Below are 11,919 nucleotides of genomic sequence, written 5' to 3' on the forward strand. Positions count from 1 at the left end.
TTACCATAACGCAGATCCAGACGGATGCTTCCGTGCCAAACCGGCAAGAAAATCAACGTTGGAAAGCAAAAGTCCAGAGTCGTTCTCAAGGACTTCACTTGAAGTTCAATTAGCAGGCGCCTGGCTGTCTTGATCTATTGACGTCGTTATTGACTCAGTGGGCACACACAACACACACAAACACACACACACACACACGCACGCACACACACGCACACCTGTCGGGTTCGATGCCGTGGAAGGATGTTGATAGGTGCTGCAAGTCTGTCAGCTTGTCTCTCGTGTCGCTCTAATGAGGTGACACACTGTTCGCACTGTCTCCGGCTTGCACGAGCGGTTCAACAGGGTCAGGGACAGAGTGCAGGAGTCGCCGACTCCGGGCCAGAAATAACACCGAGGTATCGGGGCAGACCCTCGGAGACAGGTGAGGCCGCTCCCTCACTGCTCAGAGCGCGTTCCACGTCAGGGTTGTGCAGTTCTTTTCAGCCAGAGGCGGACGACAAGCACCTGGTTCACTCAAAACAGGTCTGCGCACCAGCACCAGGAGTGAAATACAGTACAATAAATCTCCATAGTGGAGAATTACCTTTGGCTCACCAACACGCAGCAGCACTAACTTCATTAAGATGTGACTAATGTGCAGTTTCCTGTAGATGCAAAGCAAATGTGGAGCTGCACCGTCTGGGATAGTTAATCTTTGCACAAGCACACACACACACACACACACACACACACACACACACACACACACACACACACACACACACACAAACAAAAACACACTTGAGCCTGAGCACAGCCAGCGGCACGCGGCTTCACCCACCCATCCACCCACTCACTGGGAAGCAATGCTGATCACGTTTCTCTCAATCAGTGTCGATGGGGGGGAAGAAATAGCTCTAGGTCACTGTAACACAAATTGAAAGGCAGCACGGAGAAGAGAAGTTCTGCTGCCTTGCAGTGGTCACACGAGGTCTGCTGTCTTGCAGCACAATTGTGCCTACACAGTCACAAAAACACAATTAGGAGTTTCCAGTGCAGTGGATTAAAGGACCATACAATGTGAATTTTTGTGCAGGTTTTGTGCAACAATAAAGTCTGTTTAGCAACGGCTTTTTTCTTTCCTTCACCCCAAAAAACGTGTTTGTTTTTGAAAACACATTTAAAATGTTGCAACTGCCGAGTTCAATTTTTTTTTTCTTGTTACGACCAGATAATGAAATTTCATTATCTTCATTATCAGACGCTTCCCTCCCTCCATATATGTCTCTACAAATGTCTCATATACTTGCGACACTTAAAATAGATAAACAAACAAATAAAATAAACATTAAAAAACAGCTTCCTGCAGCCCCATATAATTGGTGAACTTATCTCTGTGAAATGCCTTCACCTTGAAGCTCCTCCCTGAGCTCCAGTAACAACTAATCTCCACTTTTCATCACTAATACTTTATATCACCGCCTCAAATTCCCCCCTCTGAGTCTCGCTGTGTTTTATTTACATTTTTTGAGCATGCAGTCCAAGTAATCCGATACGTTCCAATGCTAACAAAGCAGCCCGCGCTGGCCCCGGCCTCGATTTGACTTGCTAATTTAACTTTATCGAGAGTTTTGATGAAACGCGCTGCACGTCGCGAGCGGGCGGAGGGCTCTGCATGTTGCATGATATGTAAATGCAACTGGTCGGGCTGTGTTTGTGCCGATTACACCTCATTCGTTCCGCTGCTGAGGCACCGGCGGCAGCGGCAGATAAGGGTGAGTGGCAGACTCATCACATTCTGCTCTGCACCACTCGGTCATTAACTAACAGCCACACACACAAGCTAAAGAGTTGTTGTCATTTTTCACAATTTTTTAGCAAACTAACTAATTTAAAGCATATTATTATGCTGCAGCACCAGTAAATACTGGTAGAGCAGTAGTAGTAATAATAGCAGTAGTAGGCTAGCATTATGCTAGCTGCTGCATTTAGATCTCAAGTTTCTGAAAAAGTTTGAACCCCATCGAGACAAAATACCCGAACAATCGCCACTTTCCGATTTATGCATGTGGTGGATTTTTTTTTAAGTGACATTTTGCTTCGACAGTCGAGCAACATGAGTCCGTTAGCTCGGCTCAAGCAGTAAGCTGCTAATTAGAGGAGCATGCGGCCATGAGTTCATGCATGTATGTATTATATGCAGTCAATGGCTTGGACCCAGGGGCTTTTCCAATCTCAAGTGAACTGAAGCATCATTGGTAATGCATGATATCATGAGCACATTCAAAATGCATGCAAGCGTGTTTGCAGCTTAAATAAAGAATATTAGCAGGGGGACCGTGGATTTGAAAACACAACTTTGCGGTTGAGGCAGCAAAGCAACTCAAATTCACAGCGACGGCCAGGAAGCCTGATACGAGGACTGATACCAAGACTGATTATTATGTTAATTTTAGGGACAGGGTGGCATGAATGAAAAGCTCTCTCTCTCTCTCTCTCTCTCTCTCTCTCTCTCTCTCTCTCTCTCTCTCTCTCTCTCTCTCTCTCTCTCTCTCTCTCTCTCTCTCTCTCTCTCTCTCTCTCTCTCTCTCCCTCCCTCCCTCCCTCCCTCTCAGGCTGCACAGCCAGCTCACTGTAAGCAGTAAACACAGACATTACATAAGCAACGGCGATTTTCCCATAATAATGTTACAGACGACTGCCACACTGTGTTTATGAAGGAGCAAACCAGGTAACAAGGTTGTAAGGAACAGAGCGCCACAGCTGACACTGCTGAGATGGTAGAGCAGATTTGGAACTAATGTGGGCTGATGCGAAGCCCGGAAGCCTCTGGCTGGAAATCAGTCGCGCGCCGAACCCCGGCACCGCTCCGTGCACACCATACATACATATATATATATAAAAAAAACGAGCTGGTGTGAATTTATGAGGTAATATGTTGCCACAAAATGGTGCATGTAATCAGTTTTTCCCCGGCTGGCTGGGTGAAATCGGAACCAAAGTACATTTCTGCTGCATTACAGACGGAGAATTAGCACAGCGCTGTGCTTGAGCCACTTCAATCACGCGGCCCACCGCGTCTGCTCCGGCCTGAAGAGGTCATCAGGAGCAAATTGAAACGGCATTCAGCACTCGAGTGCTTAACGGTTCCGAGGATGACCGCACGGTCAACAACAGCTATCAAGAGTCCCCTCGCTTCCTCTGTTTATGGTACGGCAAGCCCTCCGCGGTGCAACAAACACAATGCGGCTCTTTGCTCCGTCTGTGACTCACACAGTTAAGAGGTGAGTTAAAGCTGGGGGCGGAGAAGTAAAAACAATGTTACGGAATGTCAAAAATATGCATAACTTACATATGGAAACTTTTCAATTTCATCACTTTAATATCAAGACCTTAATTAAATAGCAAGATTGCGCTTTGCACGATCCAACCAGTAGAGGGGGTTGTCGTTCCATTCCGGCACTCTAAGAATCCCACGACGACTTTAATTTTACATTCTAGTCACTTTTTTTTTACACATTTAAATCATTGACAGAATAATAGATGTGAGCACTTCTCAAGATTTTCCGCTGGCACTTCAAAGTTACGCGTCCAATTTTCCCTGCGCCAAGCCAGATACTTGCCCCGAGGTCACTTTCGCCTTTGAGCGCAGTGACTTCCCTTGGCCCCCTATCAGCCTATAAATCCCTGTATCATGAGGCCAGAACTGTTAATGTGGCACCCTCGGGCAGCAACTGGAAGTCAGCCCAAAGTCAGAACACTTGAGTTTGTCGGTGCAGTGAAGACCCCCTACATTCAGGAAACACTGCACACACTCAGTCTCAGTGACTTTCCCTCAATTCACTTCCGAGGTTTAAGATACAAAACACCATATTATAACACGCGCTTTTCAGTACATTTGTGCAATGTTGATGTGTAGCTAACTGCTTGGCAAAACAATGCTAAGTGCCTTTCATAGTTTATGTTGCTGCATGTCCGGTGAAAAAGAATTCTAAATATGTCAACTGGAGCTCTTAGAAAATGCGATATTCAACAATTTAAAAGAACTATAACAAACTGCGGTGCTGAACTACTTTCTGTAAAATGATTCTATGGCTCCAATTCAAAATTAGAATTTGCCATGAAAAGATCTATAAAACTGTAATGGACTCCATAACGATGCAAACAGTTGTCATAAAGAGAAGGAAAACAGCCTTTTTTTTGCCAGTCACGCACTTGGTTAGACACATTAAAAAAAAGAGACATAAAATTCAACTCACATATATATTGGTTTCTAATGGTGTTGTCAGACCTGGCAAGAAAGCAGGAGATATTTACACTGTCCTCTTTTCAATTTCGATTTCGGTGGCCGTGTTTACATTCCACTACAATGACAGGATGCTAAGTGCTACACATTTCCCTGCAGTGTTCCAAGACCTGACGAATCATTGTTCTAAACTTGACAACATGAAGAAAAGATTATTTAAACTGGTTTTGTATTAAGAGATGTAGCAGGCGAGGAAGGATGGAACTACAGAGATAGCTTCCACTGCTATCGGTGCTAACTTCCTGTTTTGTTTCGCCGGCGCTAAGCCTGCACTGATGCCGACTCCCTTATTTGAGGGTTCAAAAGTCCATTCACACACTGCCCTGTTTTTTACTTTTTTATTTATTATTTTTGTTGAGAGGATTACCAAGGTGGTAGATCCTGTGCCAGAAAGCATGTGGGAGGTGGGGGGGGGGGAGGTGAGTGAGGGGACAGCGATGAGGCCCAAGAGGTGAGAGGAGGGAGACTGGAGAGAGGACAGGAACTGCAGGAAAAGGCAGCTGAGGCTATTTTGGGAACAAACTCATATCCAGATCCAGAGATGACCTGGATCTGGTGGATGGACACGGTGATGAGGGAGTTGGTGGTGGGGGTGGTGGTGGGGGGAGCAGTAGCGGTAGCGGTGTTGTGGGTGGGGTGGGGGGGTGGTCATCCCGGCCTATTTCTGTCCTGATGTCACCATCCCCCATCCGAGCACTGTGAAACAGGACCTCCAGCCCACCCTCCGCAGGGGAAGGCGGGCGGTCTTCGGCCTTTAACGGCTCGATTCCTCACAGTCGCTTGAGCGGATGGGCAGGCAGGTACATCATCAGAGGCGACAAGCGCCGCCTTGCCACCAGTTGCCACAACTCGTTATGTTCACTCTGAAAAAGTGAACGCGTGGGCACGGGCATAAAACCAGGAGGCGCTGCTGATGAGTAACGCGGCTCTTTGCGGAGACAACGGAGGCACGATGCCCACGATCAAGATGATCATTGCTCTCCCGTCTTCACACACGCAATCGCAAAAGAAAACCAATCGCCACAGGCGACGCTGGCACGGACAGATAGTCCCCCCCCCCCCCCCCCTCCCTAAGAACGCATTTTCCCTCCCAATATTTATCACCGTCCGTGATGTTAATAATGAATTTTGCTCTGCATGATCAGAGTATTAAAATATTCAATCATCTGGCTTGGCAGTGCAGGGTGCAATCAAATGAAAGCTGCGCTTGAGCTGAATGACTGTCAATTCAGTTCGGCCCCAGCTGGGAATTTTGTTTAAAAAAAAAAAAAAAAAAAAAGAAGAGTTGCCCCGAAAAATGATCTCACTCACTCAGCAGACGCGGGGAGTTATTGTTTTCCATAATGACAGTCGTCACCATCCCCTTTTTCAGTCTCCCTCGACTCTTTGCTTCCTCTTTCTCCACACGGGAACACGCACAGGGAGACACTGAAAATAAAATCTAGTTTTCATAGCGATGATGTTTGAGGAACACCTGGCGTGCTCTTTCTTTATTTTTAACCCCCTTTCTGACCTCACAATCATCCAGGGGCAAACAAATTATTTCACCTTCTTTTCAGAAGGTGCATAAAAAGAGTATGAAAAAATTTCTTAGCAGATGGCTATCTAGGTAAAAGGCAGAGCAGGTGGCGTTACGATCAAAACTTCTCAAATAGCGCCCCCTTTTGGAGAGCAGGAGGAGTCGGCCGAGCTGAACCCATCCAGAGATACCCAGCAGTGTCGCACGAACTTGTGACCGTCCTCACCTGCGAGTCGGTGTTGGCTGGTGCTCATCTGGTTGGTGCTCTGGACGGTGCAGCACAGGTGGAGCATGGCAAACATGGCGACGATCATCACGACACTCTGAAGCAGCAGGGTGACTTCAAACTGCTTCCCGACCCTGCGAGGATCAGTCAAAAAAAAAAACAACAACAACAACAACAAAAAAACAGATTAGATTCAAAAATGAAAATGAAAAATATGTCATAAGTTAATCATCATAAGATTGTGTTTTTTTTTGTTTTTTTTTAAGAAAAAAATTCTATGAAGTAATAAGAATGACGGCAAACAGCAGAGTTAAACACCAGGACCTTTATAATATTGGACTTTCTGGGTTTTATTTCCGGGGTGGTCATCGGGGATAGAATAACCTAAGAATAACCTTCTAAATAATACAACACTGGTATGGCATCGCTTACAAAATAATATCATTCGACAAATTCGATTTCCTGCCCCTCCGCCTGGAACTATAACCTGTGCCCACTGATGTGGAAAACAGTTTTGAGAGAGAGTCACGAGGTGAACAGCACACGACTCCGGCTGATATTATCGGTCTCATTTCATTCTTTTTTTCCCCCTCCCCATTTATTCTTGGCACCAAGTACGATGTGACGTACGTCCTCTGCCTTCTTATGGAACGAAAGGACAGAGAAGCGCGAAGGCACCAACCAGAAGAGATCTCATTTTCAAAGGGAAGCTGAGAATTCCGTTCTGCTTCCCTAGAGACTGGATAAACTACAACTTCCTTTTTCAAAGCATCAGTGAAAACAGCCATGTGCCATGAAACAGTGACTGAAATGTTTCATGTTTGACCGTATGTGTATATGTGGATGCACCAGTATAAATATTCAAACATCATCATCATCCCCCCCCCCCCCTCACCAGAAGAAGATGCGCAGGATGTTGGCGATGAGCAGCACCAGACAGACCCGGGTGGAGAAGCCCTCACAGTTGTTGCTCCTCTGGATGTCCTGGTACTGTGGCACGTACGGCAGGGCTCCTCCGAAGACCATGAGGCAGGACGCCAGCCAGGACAGCAACGTCCACGTGCCCCCCATGTCCTCCCCCTGAAGCACCACCTCAGAATCCATGGCAGAAGCTCAGAGATGCCCAGACGTCGCGCTCAAAAAGCAGCAAAGTTGTAGTTGTACTGTCGGAATGTAAAAAAACAACAACAAAAAAAAAACAATGCTAATTTAGTTAGTTGGAACCTGAACATATTGTTTTGTGTGTGTGCGTATGTGTGTGTGTGCGTGTGCGTGTGTGTGTGTGTGTGTGTGTGTGTTAAAAGCTGGAAGATTTCACATTACAGAAAATCACAAGTCCAGTTTAACTGACAAATCTGTATTGAAAAACAAAAATCCTTAAAACTGCTATAATTAAGTTATTACTACACTTTTTTATCGCTAACGTACAAACATGCTGCCTGTTTTAAACAAACACGTACGCCCTCAAGACACCGAAAGAAGAAGATTCCCACATTATCAAACTTTTTTCTTTTAAAACAAAGTTATGGAGCAATAAACACGGTAATAAAACTGTCCTTAGCTGTAGGACTGTGCATGCAGTGTACACACAATGCTGCACAGAGGCAATCAAAACTGAAGATCAAACTGGTTGAACCTTTTATTCCCGGTAGATAATTGTTGTAGTTGTGTTGTATTATGCAATAACCCTTCACTTTAAGTGTCCACTCAGTCAAACATAAAAAAAAAAGAGAAAAAAAAGCTGCAGTGTCTGCAGTACACACAGGTGAGATGCTCCATTGTCATGTTTTATATGATGGCGTCACGTGACGTGCTTTGCTGTGTTTACACACCAAACAGAACGGGTCCTTTCGCAAGAAGTGATTTTTCTCGCACTTTTTCTTTTACTTCACCACTTCCTTGAGAAGAGTGGAAGACAAGGTTACATCTGATGTGAAAGCTCACGTGCTGGAGGGGAAATCAGCCGTTTTAATTCTTGCAACACCCTCCTTGACTTCTCGGTTTGTGGAGTGTCCGCAGTGACGCTCAACACACGACGACACAAACTGGTCAGTCATGAACAGAGACCCCCACAAATGCAAGGTCCCGAGCCCACAGCCAGTCACTGTCAGCTGAGAAGTCACATGCAGGAGCTCAGTGATCCAAGCGCTTGCCACCAATGCTCGCACTGCGGTTTGCAGCTAACAGGCCGTTTCAACACAGTGACAGACGCTGATGATGGGGCATCTGATTACTCGGCAGTCATCTGTTATTTCGCACAACTCAGCTGTGAGTGAGTAAGGTCAGAGGAGGGAACTTACCGCCCTGGGAGTAAGATCCAAAAAAGAGGGCATACACTGGAACCAAAGCCAGAACTCAGGCTATCTTCATCTCCAACTCAGTCCCACTCTGCATTTTTAGGACATGGATCATGTGATAACTCTTTAGACATTAAGCAGCTTTTTACACAAAACTTCTTTTTTTTTCTCTCCCCCCACCCCCCTCACAAGTTTCCAGAAGTTAAACATTAGCAGTCTTTCACTCTGCAGAATGGGGTAAGTAACCCATCACAGTACAGTAATGTGTTTCTACAGTGGAAGAACGAGCTGGGTGTTGCGCAAGCAAAAAAAAAAGCATAGCTTCCCGGGGTTGGGTCATTGGCATGTCTAAACACAGGACATCACTTCTGAACTACTGGGCAACACTTCTACTCATTTCACATGTTTGGGTAAACCCGAGGCAAGAAGCTTCGTGCTGATAGTTTCACTTTTATCCTTGCGGCGTTCTCAAGCATTTAATTCAAAGACACGCCCCCACAAAAGCCACAATGGCTTGAAGTTTGCTGTGAGAGAGGTTCCCTCTATATTGTATCTTTGCTTCAAGAGAAAGTAAATAGCAGGCTGCCGTGAAGTGAAAAAACGAGTAACTTTTTGCCTACCTTCATCCACGTTCTTCCCGTTTACCAAAACGCTCCGCACTCACGTTGCTTCGGCGTCAAAAAAAGAAAAAAAAGGCGCCGCTCGTCTCCTGGCAGCAAGTCGTATCTCTCTCTCGTGCGCATAAAAGGAGTTCAGAAATGCACGCGCAGATAAGCACGCGCGCGCACAAACACATACAAACGAGCGTTGTAGTTTCCCTCTCCGGCCCCCCAAACGGGAAATAAAAGAAAACCAACTTTTTTCGCGTTGAGCCACTCAGCAAACGGGAATCAAGCAAACTCCTTTATTAGGAAATTATCGAGAAAAGATATATATACTACTGCTGCTACTGTAAATGCGCCCTGCTCCTAAACTCAATGTCCCATAGTTCTGAGCGGCCGGGCGCAACTCTCGCGAGAGTGTGTGTGTTGTGGAACAGCTGACTGCAGTGGGTGGTGCGAGTGGAAGGTCTGTTATCTGTTTCGCCCAGTTACCCGAAAGCCGATAGCAAAATAGTCTACAGGCTGTTGTTTTTGTTGAGGCACCACTTGACTCACTGTTTCATAAACAGTGTTTATCACTCGGAGCAGGACATGGCTGAGACGGACCCCAAGTCTGTGCAGGACCTTACCAATGTGGTGAGTCGTGATCGAGATACCAAGCTAGCATTAGCTAGCATAGCTTAGCAGGACGGCTAATGACTACTACCCACCGCTAGTGTGGATATAACAAGTGGACAGCATTGCATGGGTTTAGTTTAAACCGCGAATACACGCCAAACCAAATCACACCACACCACGTCAGTTCTGTTAAGTCATTCTCAACGAGCTGGTCATATATGTAACATGTGTAGCATCATCACGTTACGTAAGTAACGGCCAGTTTGTTTGTCAATGGCCTAATCAAATCGCCAGTGTGCGACCCACATAACTTTACTCAAACAGAAGTTGTGTTACAGTGAAATGAAAGTCCACGGAAACCATATAGCATTGCTTACCTGTAATATTTACGTTTAAAGAGGCGCAGCTCAATCACAAATATGTCCAACGTTTGACTTTCCCGACTGTTGCTATGGAGATGATAAATGTGTATGTTTTGATTTTGGTACAAATCGTACGTAGTCGTAGTAAATTCCTGTTAATTATATATTTTACTTCCCCACAATTCTTGAAGACCTTTTATCTACATAGCAAGTGTTGACCTTTAATATTTCGCAATGTCATTTGTACAGTACAGTATAAATTATCGCCATGTATCATTTAATGTAAGAGAAAATTGAAAATTAAGAGAAGTGCGTTACGGCTGCATGAGTTGTTAAGGACATTTTGTCCATTTCATTGAATAATCTTCGTACTCACTGAACTTCTGCCCCGTTGTCAGGGAAACTAGAAACTACAGATGTCCAGCAAAATACCACTGGCAGGTTGCATGAGAGTGGGAGTGTTTTTACAGCAATGCGAGTTGTATAAAGATTTTTTCAGGAATAAACCCTTCAATTCGTAATGCGTGGACTTGTTGTTCTCTCAGTAGTCGTGAATTTTGCATGTTTATTCCTCAGGTCCAGACACTGCTGCAACAGATGCAGGACAAGTTCCAGACTATGTCGGACCAGATCATCGGAAGGAATATCCTTGTCTAACACTTCTAATATGCCAGAAAACATGTAGTATTTGATTGAAGCGCACCACTAATAAGTCTCCTCATGATTCCATTAAATAACCTGGTAATAAACCTTTGCACACTAAACAGTACAAGAGATAGGGATAACAGACTTGTTTTATTATGATACTAAGAACTAAAAGAGAACTCTTCCAAGTTCAGAACCATTTGTCGAGTTTTCCACGGGTTTAGACAACTACATTTTATCATACTTCTACGGTTGTCTTATGATTTGCCTTTTCCTAATTCAAGTACAGATTAGTAAAATGTTGGGCACCTTTACATTTTTACTGAAAGGATGTGGCATCTTGGGTTAATTATGTTCCTGAACCGACTTTCTTACTTGATGAAATGAGCACACGCATCGATGACTTGGAGAAAAACATCGCTGACCTGATGACTCAGGCGGGTGTTGAAGAGATCGAGGGGACACCAGAAAAGGCGAAAGAGGGCCAAGGCTCGTAATAAAAGGTACCAAGAACAGAACTGGCAGAATTTGTTTCAACATTTAATTTTAAAATGTACTACACATATATAATATATTCTGGTATCTTTGATTTTTTTTTTTTTAATTTCAAATGAAACAAAACTTCATGTTAAGTCTGTTTTTTCGGCCCTACAGGTTCTAAAGCACAAGGGCGTGAAGTCGGTTCCGACGTTGGGGAGCAGTGGACTTTTTGCATTCAACGACTTGTAATGATCTGGTGTGTTGTAGAGTGAAATGCGAAATGCTTTTTTTTATATACTGAATATTGTGATAAACGGTTACAGTTGTGTGATGACTAGAGAAGTTGAACGTTATTTGTAAAGTAGATTAGTCTGACGTGCCCCTCAGAAGCTTCAGTGCAGGAATGCAAACCGTGGATTTTGTGCTGCCTCTGTAGTTTTAGATCCCATGTGGTGACGGTTTTAAAATGAATGACTTTTGCTTTGGCCTGTGTTGAGAAGTTTTCCCCTGCAAAGAGGCCAGTAGAACCTCCTTCCTTTACCAGCATGGGGAATGGCATGGTGAGACTCAGTGTTGCTACTGGGATGTGGGACGCATTCCAATTCTGATCTTCTATTAAAGTTATTTAATACAATCTTGCCTGTCTTGTGTTGAATATAGATACGGCCTATTAGCAATTTTGATCTTATGTATATTATCTCAGACATGTCTGTTGGACATGTTTCACTTTATAATGTTTGTGCATGTTCACACAGTCTGCATCTTTTGGTTACAGGTTTGCCACTAGAAGAGCACTGCACTTTGTGAGAACTTCACAACCTGACATCCGTTAAAATGGGTGCTTTTGAAAGTTTTGCCTGACTGGAAATACTAAAGGCAACA

The 11,919-nt window shown here is 44.6% G+C and overlaps 2 protein-coding genes across 8 annotated transcripts in view; one reads left to right on the top strand and one right to left on the bottom strand.

The window, feature by feature from the left end:
* Positions 1-9,963, bottom strand: part of LOC142883894 (solute carrier family 66 member 2) — a 42,995-nt gene extending 33,032 nt beyond the window's left edge. For 3 of the 7 annotated variants that reach the window (XM_076019208.1, XM_076019214.1, XM_076019213.1), the window contains exons 1-5: positions 8,951-9,210; positions 8,334-8,421; positions 7,175-7,196; positions 6,929-7,142; positions 6,034-6,167 (exon numbers count right to left, since the gene is read on the bottom strand). In XM_076019208.1, the coding sequence (XP_075875323.1) occupies positions 6,034-6,167; positions 6,929-7,142; positions 7,175-7,196; positions 8,334-8,366 (403 nt within the window). In that variant the 5' untranslated portion in view covers positions 8,367-8,421; positions 8,951-9,210. Of the gene's footprint in view, positions 1-6,033; positions 6,168-6,928; positions 7,197-7,908; positions 7,932-8,333; positions 8,422-8,519; positions 8,694-8,950; positions 9,211-9,927 lie in introns of those variants that run through there. The other 4 variants (XM_076019210.1, XM_076019209.1, XM_076019211.1 and 1 more) reach the window with 4 other exon arrangements.
* On the top strand, positions 9,375-11,671 carry hsbp1b (heat shock factor binding protein 1b). The gene is made up of 4 exons (XM_076019215.1): positions 9,375-9,568; positions 10,489-10,555; positions 10,933-11,060; positions 11,212-11,671. The coding sequence occupies exons 1-3, from the start codon at positions 9,524-9,526 to the stop codon at positions 11,052-11,054; spliced, it is 234 nt and encodes a 77-aa protein (XP_075875330.1). The 5' UTR covers positions 9,375-9,523; the 3' UTR covers positions 11,055-11,060; positions 11,212-11,671.
* The last annotated feature ends 248 nt before the right edge of the window (positions 11,672-11,919 follow it).

Source organism: Nelusetta ayraudi, unplaced genomic scaffold, assembly GCF_046127955.1.
Source record: "Nelusetta ayraudi isolate G7.1 ecotype Tasmania unplaced genomic scaffold, CSIRO-AGI_Nayr_v1 ptg000009l, whole genome shotgun sequence".
Taxonomy (NCBI): Eukaryota; Metazoa; Chordata; class Actinopteri; order Tetraodontiformes; family Monacanthidae; genus Nelusetta; species Nelusetta ayraudi.